Source organism: Myotis yumanensis, unplaced genomic scaffold (assembly GCF_028538775.1).
Source record: "Myotis yumanensis isolate MYYU_CA2020_CCGP unplaced genomic scaffold, mMyoYum1.0.hap1 SCAF_5, whole genome shotgun sequence".
NCBI classification, from domain to species: domain Eukaryota; kingdom Metazoa; phylum Chordata; class Mammalia; order Chiroptera; family Vespertilionidae; genus Myotis; species Myotis yumanensis.
Genome location: NW_027223756.1, coordinates 77,043,777 through 77,059,720, shown reverse-complemented (window position 1 = coordinate 77,059,720; position 15,944 = coordinate 77,043,777). Strand labels below are relative to the sequence as shown.

General features: G+C 57.1%; 1 protein-coding gene across 11 annotated transcripts in view; it reads left to right on the top strand.

Annotated features, from left to right (window-relative positions):
- Positions 1–11,088: 11,088 nt before the first annotated feature.
- The window catches only part of TCF3 (transcription factor 3), a 36,804-nt gene continuing 31,948 nt past the window's right edge, over positions 11,089–15,944 (top strand). For 10 of the 11 annotated variants that reach the window (XM_070415703.1, XM_070415695.1, XM_070415698.1 and 7 more), the window contains exons 1-2: positions 11,089–11,359; positions 13,409–13,540. In XM_070415703.1, coding sequence (XP_070271804.1) covers positions 13,469–13,540 — 72 coding nt within the window. In that variant the 5' untranslated portion in view covers positions 11,089–11,359; positions 13,409–13,468. The remainder of the gene's footprint in view (positions 11,360–13,408; positions 13,541–15,944) is intronic. The other variant, XM_070415694.1, reaches the window with a different exon arrangement.

Below are 15,944 nucleotides of genomic sequence, written 5' to 3'. Positions count from 1 at the left end.
GAGAGGGTGCCTGCTTTGCTAATGATCTGTAATGCTGGAACCTCTGTTTGGGGCTGGCTGGCGGGCTGTGTCTGTGTTGTTGGAGCTGGGCCTGGATCCCTATTTTCACGGAGAGTGTTGGGCTTCTTGTCCTTCAGCCAGGTGCGCCGCCACGCACATGTCTGAGCCAGACGCACGCATTCTCAGGGGCCCAAGCGCAGCTCTGACAGGCACGTGCGCCGGGCTCAGCGGGCGTCCCCGCATTTCTGGGCGCTGAGCGCCCTCTAATGGACAGTGTCCGCGGCGTGGGCCCCACTGCACGTTCATCCCTGAGAGCGCAATTGAGGGTCCAGCTTGGGGTGGTCCCTTCTCCAACCAGGTCAGGCCCGGAATCGATGTGGGAGTCGAATGGTTACATGAGGGTGAAAAGTCAGGCGGGAGGGTGCCCCGGAATTAGAACGGGGCCCCCATTTCCATCCTCACCATTCAGCCCCTCCTTCCAGCCCGTTGGAGCCCATGTGCCCTGGTCTGGGGGAATCTCTCTGACTTGGTATTCCCCCCACCTGGGGGCTTCTTTTGGGGTCCCGGAGTGCGGGCTGGGCTCCATGGGGCGAGGGCTCCGAGGAAGACCCGCGGCCTCTCCTCAGGGCGCCACCAGGGGACAGCAGTGCCCAGGTGCATGCCTCTGCTAAACATGGAGCGCCCCACCTCGCTGCCCGAGGCCTGTTTCCCAGCTCGCAATGGGGACGTGCGTGGTCCAAGGTGGCACGGAAGGCTTCTGGGAAGAGGTGACCTTGTAGGGAAAAGACCTGCACACAGGCAGGGGAACAGCATGTGCGCAGGCCTAAAGGTAGGCCATCTGAACAGGTGGGAGCTGAAGGGCATCCTGAGGCTGAGCGAGCCAGAGGACAAATGTGGAGGCAGGAGGTTTGGAGAGAGACCACAGCTGGGGCTGTGGAGGGGCCCCCGGTTCTGGTCTGAACTCAGGAGGTTGGGTTGACAGCATCATTCAGGTTCAATGACAGTATCCAAAGGTTTGAGATAGATTTTGATCCTAAATTCTCAACTTTCCCAATATGGGATGCTTAGAATGGAGCCACCTGTAGAAACTTCCAGAATCCTGGTCCCCCTGGCTGATGCCAAGATTGATGCCTGGGGAGAGGGGGGGAGTGGGGTCCCTGTGATCCACGGGACAGGGGTAACACTAAAGGGCAAGGATCTTGGACCCACAGGCAGGGTGAAGAAGGCCTCATCCTCACCCCCTGGGTAGTTCCAGAGTTTCTGTGCCTTTTGTTTGTTTTCAGAGAGGAAGGGAGAAAAAGAGAGAGATAGAAACATCAATGATGAGAGAGAGTCATCTATCGGCTGCCTCCTGCACGCCCCCCACCAAGGACTGAGCCGGCACCCCAGGCATGTGCCCTGACTGGGAATGGAACCATGACTTCCTAGTTCGTAGGTTGATGATCAAACACTCAGCCACTCTGGCTGAGCAGAGTTTCTGTGCCTTTAAGATAATGCAGCGAAATTAGCAACTCTGCCATCATTAATATGCAGAAATGCAAATCAGGGGGTGATTAAGCCACAGCCCCCAGAGGATATTTCTGCAGTGATGGATTCTATTGTCAGTGAGGTTTGGCATATTGATGTGCTAGAGAGGGAAAGGGGGCTGTAGATCTGGGGGCTGAGGGTCCTGGGGGGGTACCCACCCAGTGCCCTACTTGATGCTTGCAAACCCCTCTCACCCTCCTTCCCCAGGGCCTGACCTTGGGACCTGAAAGGGGGAACAGTGGGCAGGTTCTGCCAGGCCAGCTTGCCAGGTGACCTGGGGTTAGGGACTGGAACTTGGCTGAGGGTGGCCCCTGGGCCTCAGGGCCTTTGCACTGCCAGTGTTCCAACCAGGATCACTTCTGGCCTTCATATTCTCCCCCAGGGACCCCCAAGCCACCCAGCTCTGACCCTGCACCAGCTTCAGACGCCTACAGCAGCGCCGTCAGGATTGTTTCCCCCTTATATGCCTCCCTTGCTCCCCCACCCAGGGCACATATCACCAGCCTGTGGTCCCACCAGGTGCCTGTGCCCAGCACTTGTGGGCCCAGAGAGGGTTCCCACAAGCACTCTACAGAGAGACAGAGGAAGAGAGAGACAGACAGAGACAGACTATGATAGAGAGAGACAAAAGCAGACAGAAAGACAATAAAGAGAGAGAGAGAGAGAGAGAGAGAGAGAGAGACAGAAAGACAGAGAGACAGAGAGAGAAAAACAGAAAAAGGCAGAGAGACAGAGAGAGAGACCGAAAGAGAGATACGGAGACACAACCCTTCGACAACCCCTCCCAGCAGAGGCTCAGAGTTGGCCCAGGGCCAGCTGCCAGCTGCTGCCTCCCTTCCTCCCCCCTCTGCCCTCCCTCCTGCACTCCTGGTGGGGGCTGGGGCCCCAGAGGAGCCCCAGCTGCTGCTGCCACACACACAGGCTTGTTTGGTGGCCCTTCCAGCTGCCCTGGGACCCCACAGTCCCTGGGCTGGAGAAAGTGCCCCTAAGCAGGGGCTTCTAGGCACCACTAGCTGTAGGACAGGCCTCTGAGCCTCACCTGTGCCATGAAACCACCCTTCAATTCATCCTCTCCATCCTTTGGTGCCCACCGTGTACCAGGCTTAGGCGGGGTGCTGGGGATGCAGGGGTGGCCTGGCTAGGCCCAGGGGCTGTCCTTGTGAAACTGGAGATTTGGGGGTGGGCACTGAACAAGCCAATCAGATGGTTTGGGATATTGATAGGTACAAGGGGGAAAGGTGACAATGAGGCCTGATAGGCTGGAGAGTGAGGAGAGAGGGTGTTCTTGGGAGAGGGCCCAGCCGTGCAAAGGTCCTGAGGTCAGAATGAGACATCAAGTCCAAGGAGCAGCGAGGAGCAGCCAGTGTGGCTGAAGGAAGGCCAGGCCTGAGAGCACAGGGTATGTGCTTTATGCCCCCAGTTTCCTTCTCGCTCCGGTTTCTTCCTTTTCCTCTGGTCCTGCCCAGACCCCACTCCTGGCTGGGGGTGTCTGCCCAGTTCTAGGGCCCTGCTGGGCCCCTGTGTTGCTAACATAACCAAACCACAGGTGGGGAAGGAATTAGAAACTGGTGGGTGAATTTTCTTCTTCGTGCCCGCTCTGCAACCCTATAAGCAAGGCACAGAGAGGTTAGAGGCTGGTCTGGGATCGAGCTGGGATCCAGCATTCCACTGTGCTCTGCCCTGGGGCTAGCTTGGGGTGGAAGAAAACAGAGAAGCAGAGAGGAGCCAGACTCCCCCCTCCCCCACCAGACAGTGTGGTGATGGGGAGGCCAGGCCCAGGAAACCAGAGCCGAGGGACTCACAAGGATTGGAGGCAGGCCCTCAGGATAAATGGGGAGCTCGGCCAGTGTGGCTCAGTGGTTGAGCGTGGACCTAGGAACCAGGAGGTCACGGTTCGAGTTCCGGTCAGGGCACATGCCCAGGTTGTGGGCTCGATCCCCAGTGTGGGGCGTGCAGGAGGCAGCCGATCCATGATTCCCTCTCATCATGGACGTTTCTATCTCTCTCTCCCTCTCCCTTCCTCTCTGAAATCAATTTAAAAAAAAAAGATAAATGGGGAAACTGAGAGCAGCAACCTTCAGAGAGGAGGATCTATAACCCAGTTCCTCCCAGGCAGTGCTTGGGGCTGTCCCTGCCCTCCAGGAAGGAGCCCCCTCCTTGTTCTTGCAGCTCCAGGAGACCCAGCCTTGACCCTCATGGGTGTTGTCACTAATCGCTTTCAATTTATGAGAACTCCAGCCCTGCGTAGGGGTTAATCACGCTGGGCTCTCTTTGCAGTGCTCCTTGTACCCTGCTCATTCCCAGGATCGCCCTGGGGGGTGGGGGGTGCTTCTCGGGCACCAGCAGTTTCCCCCAGAAGACCCCAGGGCAGCTAGGAGCCTGTCCCTCCCAGGGAATACCCAGTGAGCATTGTCACTGAAGTGGTTGGGGGGCCCTCCCTGTGGAAACCCAACCCCCCTCCCCCGCTCCCTGTTCTGTATCTCTGCAGGGTTACACAGCTTCACATGGAGTTGAAAAACTAAACTTTCTTTTAATTAAAAAAAATAATAACAACTCCCCACGCACAGAGAAAATACAGCCCACCCTCCGTTAATCCCACCTCTTAAATATAAATATAAAGTAAGAACTGAAAGTCCCCCCCCCAACCAGAGTAACCACTGAAACCTTGGGCATTTCCTCCTGCACGTTTTTAATACATGCTTTCTTCCTTTACAAAAAAAAAACAACAAAAAACGCCACCCCCAAATGGTGCCGTGGCCGCTAACTTGTGTTGTATCTGTAGCGTCTGCCTCAGACATCTTCCTCGCTCAGAGCACATGTGCACGCCCCTCTGCTGGGAGGGAGACAGTGCTTGCTCTCAGCCATGTCTTCTTACACATCCCCTTTGCTGGGCATCGGGTTTTTTCCGAATATTTGCTGCCATAAACCACATTCTAATGAACATTCCTGCTGGTGCTACCACTTTTATTAGATTTGTGAGTGTTAGCACTGGACTTGGGAGGGGAATTCAAAGGGATGTAGAGTTTCTTAATCCCAATGAGCACCCCACAATAGTCCCTGCGTCTACCTCCACCATCGCAGGAAGCCACCAATCTTGTACCGTTCTACCAACTATAAGGACAGAAGGTGGTTTCTTGTTTCTGTATCTGCATTTATTTCGTCATGAGTGACTTTCTGCTTTGTTTTCTCTGTCTCTCCATTGGCCATTTGTATTTCTTGTTGTATGAACTAATTGTTCATTTCTTTGCCCAGTTTTTTGTTTGGTTGTGTTGTTTGTTTGTTTGTTTGTTTGGTGTTTTTATTGATTTGTAGGAAGGATACAAATCTTTCTTCTATTATGATGTTGCAAATATTTTCTTCCCAGCTGTCACACCTCTTCTAACCTCATCTGTGGGTCTATTACAATTCAGCAGGGTTTTGTTTTTATGTAGTCAAATTTGAAGATTTTCCTCCTTTTATAGCTCAGGGCTTTGTGTCTTTTTCACCCCCAAGAAGGCAGGGGGGCGAAGGCGAAAGGGGACAAGGCCAGCCTGTGCATATTCCCCTCAATACTAGGAGTATAGGGAGCTCAGTTGAGTCCAGGCCACCTCCTGCCCTCTGACCCTGCCTCATGTACACTCTCCACCGACCATTTGAAAACTGCCACCCACACAACAAGAAGCAGCAGACGCCTGGGGACCCAAATAGATCTGCCTCCTTTCTTGGGCTTCTTGATGACCTATTTGTGCAACTTATTTGTTTTCTCTGCAAACACACAGCCGGGCCATGTCAAGCCCCAGCCAGGAGGGAGCACATGGAGTTGGTTCAACTTCTTTAGGCCTCAGTTTCCTCCTGTGTGACTTGGGGCCAACCACAGGCTGGCAGGAAGATCACAGGAGATACTGGGCATAAAAACTGCATCACAGGGCCAGGCACAAAGCCACCACCTGGGTGACCCCATTGACCTGTTCCTTCTGTAAAACTGGCCTATCGCTTCTCGGCCTCTTGGCTGAGATCAAGTGTAAAACTGGCCTAAACACCCACCCAGGCTCCATGCCCTCTGGTGGTCCCGGGCACAGAACCCTGCCTAGACTTACCGCCCAGCTGTGTGGCTTTAAGTGGCTGCATCCCTTTGTGTGTCAGTTTCCCCATCTACAAGAGGAACAGTTACCACCTCACAGGGCCAGGGGGAGATTCAATGAGATGATACACCAAGATAAACCACACCATGGCCTCTCTTGGGCCCAGCCCCCTGATTTGCACAAGGGGAAACTGAGGCCCAAGAGGAGCAGCCCCTGCTTAGAGTCACACAGCCAAGACAAGGTAGAGCCAGGATTTAAACATGGATCTGTTGGTGAGCCGGGCCAGAGGCTGGGAGCAGGACTCATTCTCCATTTCCTCCCTGGACACCCACCTCTCAGGCCCCAAACCTTTCCATAAAAACCAGGAGGCTTCCTGGAGAAGGCAGCACCCAATCTAAGGGCCAAAATATGCGGAGGAGATAGTCAGGTACAGGAGGAAGGGTGGCCTGGGCGGAGGGCACAGCCAGGACAAAGGCCTGGAAACTCACGGGTGGTTGAAGGACGGTAAGGAGGGGAATCTGGAGGGCTGTTGAGGCTTTGAGGAGGGAGGTGGGCTGAATTGGAGCAAGAAGGGAGGCCAGGGTGGGGTTGGGGTCCAGACAGGGTGGCCAGAACTTGGGTCAGTACCACTAACTGCCGCGGGCTTTCCATGGCCCTCAGCATACCGAGGGGATGGCTGGCCATGCCATCTCCCCGCCTGTACCCAGCTGTGCCCTCTTTCCGATCACCCTCACCAGTCCAGGGACACCTCAGCATTTCAGGCTCAGTTCCCATGCCCCCAGTGAGACCACGTCACCCTGCTGGCTTTTTCCCAGGGCCCTTGAGTAAGACCCACCCACACTCCTTAGCCTTGCAGGTGCTGGCAGTCCGGAATGCCCTTCCCCCATTTCTGGAAGGCAGCAGGGAGCTGGTGAGGAGCTTGGAGGCCAGGTGAATCCAGTGTGGACGCCTGGCCAGCCCCAGGTGGAAGGCCTAAGCCTCAGTTTTCCTATCTGAACAGTAGGTGATTCCTGCTTCCTCTTTTGAGAAGGTCAGGGGATCTGGAGAAATCTCAGGAGAACGGGGGACAGGAGTATCTTCCATTTCACCATGAGCAGAGGTCATCGAGGCTACTCTGTGGGTGGGTGCGTGGGCCGCAGGAATCCGGCCGGGCTCCCTGCAGCCTACCCCTCCCACCACCCCCCTACCACCTCAGGGAACTGGGCCAGACAGTGCCCATGGGGAAGGTGGGGAAGCACCCCATGTTTTCACAGGCTGCCCCGGAATGCAGTGGGACAGGGCCTGGGGCCCCTGACTCAGGAGCTATGGGCCACCTGGGGCACCAGACCAGGAGCGGGGAGGGTCTGCCCTCAGCTGGTGGCTTGGGCCCTGAGGATGGATGTTCACAGGGTAGGTGAGGGGGTCCAGTGGAAAGAAGCAGTGCCATGGTCAGGCTCTGTCTGGGTTTGGGGTTTAGTTCAGATCACTGTTTGGTCATTCATTCATTCATCTACCCATCCATTCATTCACTCACTCACCACCCTCTGCCACACACCTCTCCTGACCACCCCTTTTCATTAACTATCACTGGCCCCAAGACGTCCTTGCTAGGAGAAGGGCATCACTATTAATTCATGCAGGTCCCAGCCCCACACTCCACACTGATTGGTGGCTGTCTCCTCCTCCCCACCCCAAGGGTGACCCTGCAGTTCCCCCTCAAATCTATCCCAAATTTACCTGATTCATCTTGACCAGGGCCAGCCCTTCTCTCCCCCAATGACCATCCCGCCTCCTCCCCACACAGCCACTGGGATCAGGTCCTTTTCAGGCTCAAATCTCCCCCGTGGCTCCCTAATGTCCTCACCATGAAGATCTGACCCCTCCCTGTGGTATCCGAGGCCTTGCCCTTTCACCTTGGTTCCTCTGCCTCCATTCTGGGGGCTCCCGCCTCATCGCTTCCTTAAATACACCCTGTGCAGTCCCACCTCCCTACCTTTGCCCCTGTTCTCCCCTGCCTAGAGTGCTCCTCTCTCTTTGTCCATCAACTTCACTCCTCCTTCTGGTCACACCCAGGGTCAGGGGATCCATCCCAGAGAGTCAGGGTCCTGTAGAAGACATTCAGAGAATCTTCTGGATCTTTATGACACCCGGCAATGGGAGGCATGAGGCTGTGGCTCTGGTCACCCTCACAGCCCCCTGCCCAGCTCTCATGGGCCACCTGCTCCCCAGTACAAGTCCAAGGTAAGGGGCAGGGGCCAAAGCATTGTTGGGTCCCCCTCCCTTCCTTATATTCACACGTGGGAGTGCCAGCGAAGTCAGGCCTGGGGAGCAGCTGGTGGAACTGCTGCTTCACCATCCACTGAACACCCACTACGGCCAGCATCCCCTCCCTCATCTGGAGAGGTTAATAAGCCTCCCATCCCATCTCCAGGGAGACCCCCAACCCCAGGCCCAACCAGCAGGCCCAGAAGGAACTCCCAAGGAGAATGAATAAATGAATGAATGAATGAGCCCTGATCCAGGCCTGGGTGGGGGGATCATGGTGAACATGGACTTGTCAGCACAAGCTGGGATGAGGAAGTGAGGTGTGTGTGAGGGGTCTAGCTTGAGTAATAAGTGTTTCTCCCTCCTGCCACATCCGAAATGCAGAGAGGAGCTGGGTGGGGTGGGAGAGTGAGGGTGTCTAGTCACACTCCAGGAGAAGGTACCCACTTTAGAGACAAATGAAAACAGATGTCAGGAGGGTGGCCCTGAAGTCCCAAGTCCAATTACATTCTCCCCATGAACAATCATGGCCCAAATCCATACCGGCACTGTCTTCTAGCAGGTTCTACCACCATGCCATATCCCCTGACATCCCCACACACGCTCGTGGGAATCTGTCCATAGCATTAATTTTTCCCCCCTAATCCAGAATATATTTTTTTCCATTGATTTTTTAGAAAGTGTGGAAGAAAGGAGGGGGAGAGAGAAAAAAAAACACATGGAAGTGAGAGACACATCAATTGGTTGTTTCTAGCACGAGCCCTGACCAGGGCCCAGGATCAAACCACAACCAAGGTACATGCCCTTGACTGGGAATCTAACCTGAGACCCTTCGGTAATGCGGGTCTGTGCTCTAACCGCTGAGCCACCGGCCAGGACATGGCACTAGTTTTCCAACCAGAAATGGGGTGACCTCTCTCACCACCGGGTCCCCTACTGGGGCAAGCACAGTAGGTGTAACTGGGGTGGAAGGAGGCAGCAGGTGGGGGAGGCAGCTCTCTGGCTCCAGCCCAAGGCATCCAGATAACAAAGGCCAAAGTCAGGTGGATCGGGGTGGGCTGTGGGCCTCCCTAGAGGACCCCTGGCACCAGCCGTTGGCTGCCTGTCCCTGTGCCAGGACCCTGTAGAGTGCACCCGAGGCTTGAGGCTGGGCAGAGGTAGCAGCCTATTGGGAGCCCCCACAGGCTGCTCCACCCAGTGACTCAGCCCCACACCAGGCCTCCCCAGGGAGGACAATGGTGGCTTGTGGGTTCCAGGAAGGCCTCTTGGCAGGTGTGAGCCCTAGGGTGGACTGGCCTGGCCCCCAGGGAGGAGCTCTCTGAGCCTCAGTTTCCTCATCTGGACAATGGGTTTAATCACCCAGGTATGTATGAGGACCTGAGAGTCAAATGTATAGATGGAAAGTGCCACATTTGGAACTAAAGGGGGAGCTCTGATGGCCCAGCTTGCCTTGGAGGACAGGGATTGGACAGATCAAAGGTATCACTGTGCCCTAATGCTAAACACTAAACCTGGCACATAGTCGGTGTTCAGTAATTGCATGGTCCATGAATGGACCATCACCCACTTCTGGGGGTATGTCCAAGGCCACCCCAGGAACACTGGCTAGACTCTCTAGTTTAAAATCATAGCCTTAGGAGTCTGGCCTACCCTCAGCCCCAGCTTGGTCCTCCAGAAACCACTCCCAGGCTGGGGAAGCAGAACAGGCCACAGACCTGTGGGGTCAGGGTTGGGCCACCAGAAAGGGCTGGGGGTTATGGGGCCTTCACTTACGAGTCCCAGGTCCATTAGTGTGAAGAGGCCTAGGGATGCAGGCAGGAGCTGTGGGGGTCTACCCTGTACCCATCACTGCACCCTTCTATTCTCCTCATGGAGAAACTGAGACCCAGGGTGTGGCAAGAATTTGCCCAAGGTCACAGTGAGGTGGGAAGGATGAGGGATTCAAACCCAGACCCCAAGACTCCCCTTCCCAGGCCTGGGGCATGTGGGGGACTCTCTGGGCCAGAAGGAAGACAGTGTCAGGGTGAGAGTCAGCCTCCTTCAGGTGTATTACGAGTGGCTTGTGACCTTTTTAGGAGCCCCTGCCTCTCCCTGGGTCTTCACCCCCTTACTCCCCCTTTTCTTCCTTCCTTTCAGCCCAGCTCCCTGGACTTCCTGAACTAAGGTTGATTCAGGGGCTTCAGGTGTTAGTGGAAGAGCATTGCAGCCAGGGGTTTACAAGGACAAAGGCCCAGAGGTGGGAATGAGCCTGTCAGGTTCCCGAACAGTGAGGAAGCCCTGTGTCCAGGGGCCAGGGGGATGGTGGCCTCTTCCCAGGCCTGGAAGCAGTGTAACTATTTCTCGGGAGGCACAGGGAGCCATGAAAGAGTGTGTTAGTTAATTTATAATAATTATTACTCCTATAGGGTCTGTGGTCTTCAAAAGCTGAGGAGCCCCTGGCTGTGGGGGGAACTCTGGACCTACAAAGAGACAGATCACTGAGAATCAGAAGGCTTGGTCTGGCCTTAGTCCTGTTCAAACTCAGGTCCAAATTCCATATGACAGATGGGGAAACTGAGACCCAGCGAGTCAGAGGCACAGCGCAAGTCCCACGTGGGGCTCTCTGACCCTGAAACAGAGCTGGCCTTAGTTTCTCAGCCCGTGAAATGGGTCTGATTCGTTCGCCCGCTCGCAACACCCAGCACCTGGGCTAGCCCTAGGAACGCAGACTCGACGACGCCCGAGAGGCCGCGCGGGCGCCCACGCAAACCTGAGAATGAAACTGCAAAGCCCACCCCCGCCGTTTCTCGTGGCCTCTCTCTTGGAGAGTCCCGCCTCTTTCTTCGCTGTCCGCAGAGAGAGGGCGTGGCCTCTTCACGAATGGCCGGTGGCACCGCCAATCAGGCTTTTGCGCCCTCCGATTGGCCATTACCGCTCTGTCTTATTTTTCCATCTCACGGTCCTTTCCCGCTGGCGTCATGGACGCTATGCACTCCAACCCACGTGCGCCTCCGCGCTAGAAGATAGTCCCTGTCCGCTCCCCGCACCGTTTGCCGACGGACCCCAGGGGAGCCCCCACTCCCAGACTCCGGGCTTCGCGACGCTGCAGCCGCCTCCTGCGAGCGCAAGGGAGGTAGAACCGGGGGAGGGGGCCCACTCGGTCGGTGGTGGCGGAGGGATTCACGGCGTCCGCGGAGGGATTCACGGTGTCCCCGGACGGGGCGGACCGTAGGCGGGCCCTGGAGTGGGCGTGGCTAGCGCGCGGGCGGGGGACGGAACATGTCTCCCGCCGCAGGAAGATGAGGCAGCGGTGGCGCCCGCGGACGTAGCGGGCCGGACAGAGCCGACCGGACGCGGCAACGGGCACCGCGTACTCTCCGTACGCCTCCTCCTCCAGTGCCCCGACCGCACACGGGCACGCGGGGAGGGTCCCAGGCCACGCGCCGCCAACGCGCGACCCTCGGGGTCGGCGGGCACCCCTTTGTCGGGGCGGGGGGGCCGTACGTGCGCCGCTTCCCGTGAGCTGCGGGCCGGTCGGCGCTGAGCAGGTAACCGCACCGGGACCCGGGGCCGCGCGGCGTCGGGAGCCCCGCATCTTTGTGCAAAGTTGTTTCGGGCCTCCCCACGGCACGGGAGCCGGGAAGTTGGGGCGGGAGGGACGCTCTGGGATGCGTCCCCCCCCCCCCCCCGCCCCCGCCCGGCCCCTGTGGGCCGGCTGCTGGGCGGCGGCCCGGAGTCATTGTTCTCTAACTTTGCGCGCCGGGAGGTTGGGGCGGACGACGTGGAGGGTCCGGCGCACGCGAGGCCCGCGCGCACCCCGTCCTCGGCCGGGCCGGCCACTTCTGGAAACTTTGCAGACCCGAGGGAGGGGGCGCGGGGGGCGCCCGAGAGGCCGCCCAACTTTGCGGCGAGGGCCCCGCCGCGACACGAGGGCTTGGGGGCGCCCCCTCCCCTGGGAGGGGCAAGCCGGGGCGCTGAAGTTTAGAGGGAGCGGCGGGAGGGAGGGAGAGTCCTTTTGTCTGCGCGGGGAAGGTGCGGCCGCGCGAACGGAGGCTCAGGTTGAGGGCTGGGGGCCCAGGGGGGGTGCGGAGGGAACATCTGCTCCGCGTTACTGCGGGGAGCGGCGGCGGCGGCGGCTCGGTGTTGCGAGCCGAGGGGCGGTGGCGCCCCAGCTTCAAAGGGCTCCTGGGCCGCGCCGCCGGCACCGGCTGTGGGGGGGTGGGCGACTGGCTTCCCGGGCCTCCCCCTCAAAGGAAGACGTTCCGATCCCCTTCTCTCCAAGTGGTTCCAGATACTTTCCGAGTCCCCAAAAGTCCTTGTGACGCCCCAAAGTCTTAGCTCCCTATAAAAGCCCGTTTCGGCCCCCCCCCCCCCCCCAGTCTGCCTTAAAATCAGTTTCACCGATCCTACAAAAAAATTGCGGTTTCGTACTCAAAAAGTCAGTTTCGCATGGCCTCCCCAAAAGAAAAAAGTTAGCGGGGGAGGGGGTGCCCGGGGGCAGCCGTTTCACACCTCGTCTCTAGTTGACAAACAAAGCGGGGAGTTCTCCGCCACTGAAGTTGGGTCTCCCTCGGGCTCAGAACCCCCTCTTCCCGCAGCTTCCGCGGTGTCTCCGCGGCCACCCCCGCCCACATCTGGGGACCCGGGGAGGAAGCCAGAGGGGTGTCTTGTCCGTCTACGGGACAACGGAGACCTGCTGCGCGCCCTTCTCGTGGGGTGGGGTGAGGTGGAGGGGGGGGATGGGTTCTGGCAGGTGGACCCCCCCACCCCCGGTTCTAGAAGGGAACCCCTGGGACCAGATCCTGGTCTAGGAACCCGCTTTCCCCAGGGGTGGGAGGCAGGAGATGTTTTCAAAGTTGCTTAAAAATAATTCCCGGATACATCAGGGTTGTTACAAGCTAGGGTTGTTTTTTGTGGGGGGAAGAGGTGGAGGGGAGCTTTGAGGATAGGTCCCCGTTCTGCTCCCCCACCCCCACCCCCCATTCAGTCATGAAGAGGGCAGAGGGCCTCGCCTTGAGGATTTCTTTTTCTTTGAATTTGGGGGTGACCGAGGCTTCAACGTGCTGTGACAGCTGCTTGGGAGGGGGTCAGCAAATTTCCTCGGGGCGGGGTCTGAGTCGCCCCTCCCCCTTCCCAGAGGCGGGGCCAGGGTTAACTTGGGGGTGGTTGGAATGGGAGATGTGGCGGGAGAGGGGCCCAGTAAGTGGAGAAGGGACTACTCCCGCTCTGCTGCCAGTTTAAAAATTTGCGGCTTGAGTCCCTGGTGGTCGCAGAGGGAATTAGGAAATCTACATTTGCTTACTCCCCCTCTCCCTCATTGTTCAAACTCAGAGGGCTCTGGGCAGGGGTCTCTCCAGGGGCTGGAGTTCTGGCTGCCCTGTGCCACCCCCCAGGCTCAGGAAGGGACTCAGTCAAGGAGGACCCAGACCCTCAGGGGCTTAGAGGGGCTTTTAAAACAGCTCCCCCATTCCCCATCTGTCTACTTAGGCCACAGTCTCAAAATTTTTTTCCTCCTGTCCATTTCTCCTTATGTGTCTGTCCCTGCCCCTCCCTGCTTTCACCACCACCACCATCCACCACCATGGGCTACCAAGCAGGGCCATCTCTAGGACTGAGGTACCCACCTTGGCCCCTGAGCCCACCATTGCAGCTGGAGAATGAACCAGCCGCAGAGGATGGCACCGGTGGGCACCGACAAAGAGCTCAGTGACCTCCTGGACTTCAGCATGGTAAGCCAGGCTCCGCCCATCTCTCCTACACCCTCCGCACCCGCAGGATTCCTGGGAAAGAAGCACCAACTGAAACAGCCCCAACAGCCAGACCTCACACTTGTTTGGGTGGAGGGGCACCTAGGTAGAGCTGGGGGAGTTGGGGTGTCCCTCTGGGGGCAGGCTGACACCCCATTGCAGTGTACATAATTGGGGCCCTTGTCAGCTTCCAAAGGCACCTGTCACCCAGGCATTTGTTGGGGCATAGAGTGGGTCCAGACTACCACTCTACAGGTGATAGAGTGGGTCCAGACTACCACTCTACAGGTGGGGAAACTGAGGCCCAGAGAGTGGGAGGGACTGCCCAGAGCCTCCATTGTCTCCAAGGGGAGGCTCAGCCTTGATCTGTAAAATGGGTGTGATCAGGGTTATTTGCTACATTATGGATTTTTTTTAAAAAGGCGGGCCGGGGCGGTGTCCATGGTGTTAGCAGTCAGGTGACAGGAGGAGACCTCATGAACAGTGTGGGAATTTGTGGGCAGCGCTCAGCCACCATTACTATCACTGCCATTGTTACTGTTGGGGAGCAGCAGGCCCCATGGGGGAAGGTGAGAATCCTTATACTTTGGGCGGTTTGATCCACCCTGAACTGCCCATTTCCCTACCAGGTAGGTGGAGGTTCAGAGAGGGTACTGGCTTCTGTAGGTCACACAGCTCAAACAGGCCCAGTGAGACCAGAAACCAGAGCAGAGCTCCCTTGGGTGCTGGGAGCTGGAGTGTACCTTGGACCAGGGTCCTTGGCTTGCTCATCTGTGCAGTGGGCCACCTGTGGCGGGTGTTGGGGTGATCCACACGAACCCAGGAACCCAGGGTGGACAGCTCCCTAAGTCTCCCCCCTCCCCCCACCCAAGCACCATTTTTGGTTTGAAATAGGTTGGGGGAGGACACTTTCGGTCTGAATTTAACCCTCCACTAGTATGAGGCTCAGGCCACTGAGGTCTGTCAAAAACAAGTCCCCAAACTGAAATATCAACCATCCTGCAGAAAAACAGCCCTTGAGACAGGGGGCCTCGGCTCAGGAAGGGCCAGGCTCATATTTTTAAGCCGTTTTATTTTTGCCTCCCTGGCTGAGTAACCACGGGTACAGCTCACTTTTTTTTTTGTTAAACTGACAAGTCACAGACTACTGGGCCAGAACAGACCCGCTTGGGGATGGGGGAGCACAGGTTTAGAGCTGACCCCTTTGCCTCCTCTGTCTGAGAACGCTGAACCACTTGTCAGCTCCCTTTTCTGTCTAAAGGGTCTGAATGTTTCCCCTTCCCCAGCTGAAAAGCAGCAACTCGTTTCACAGATGAAGAAACAGGCTGAGAGGGTGAGGTGCCTGGTGTCTCCTCGCAGAGAAACTCAGAGCTTGATTTTTCATTGTCCCTCCTTGTTATAAGAGAGTGGCCTGGCCAAGTGGGCACAGAGGCAGCCACCTATTTTAGCTCAGGTCCCTTCTTCTGTTCCTCCATAGCGCCCCCTCTCACCTGCCCCACAGAAACTGAGTTAATTTGTTTCTTTGAACCACTTTGTTTTTAGACTGAAACAAAGAAACCTAAAGGGAAGCAGCTCTTTTTGGGGGGGTTAGTTTCTCAAAAGTAGAAAAGGCAACAGTCAAAATTAAATACAAAGGAACAAAGGAAACCCAATTTAAATTGTTCCTGAGTTTCCTGAGTTAGAAAAGGAAGGTGTTGAGGTGATGATCCCTGAGTGGGCTAGAGATGGTCCTTCTGCCTGATGAGGGGCTGGGGAGACCAGGGGGTCTGGCAGCCCTTGCCCTGGACTGACTGGGTTCCCCTCTGAGCTTGGCATGTATACTGAGGCCCCCAAGTGCCCAAGACACCCATGTGCTTTGGGGTTTCACAACATCCCATGTGGTCAGAGCCCCAAGTCCATTTCACAGAAGAGAATACCAAGGTTCAGGGGTATGGGGCCTATCTGGGCTGATGACAAGGCCCACAGCGCCCAAAGGACACAGCCCACTGCCCCCTGTGGCAAGTGCCACGTCAGCCCCTGGTACTCTAGGGGACAAAACAAAGACAAGCCCCAGGGGTTAGCTGCTGATTTCCAGGCATCGGGCCCTGTTGGTTCTTGTCCTGGCTTAGGCCAGCCCTTCCCCCATTGTGGGCCTCAGTTTCACCAGTGGGAGAGGGTCCATCTTGGAGAATAGGGCCCTGGAGAGGCCGGCCCAGTTGAGGGAGCACAGCCACACAAACACATTTCCCAAGAGGGGTGCAGACCCCAGGAGGCTATGCTCTTAATTCCTGCCAGGGTCAGTTGAGGATGTGGGCTTAGTTTCTCCTCATAGGACGGGGCATGGGAGACAGGACCCCACTTCCTGGGCCCCTCCCAACTCTCACGGCACCCACATAAGAGTCATACC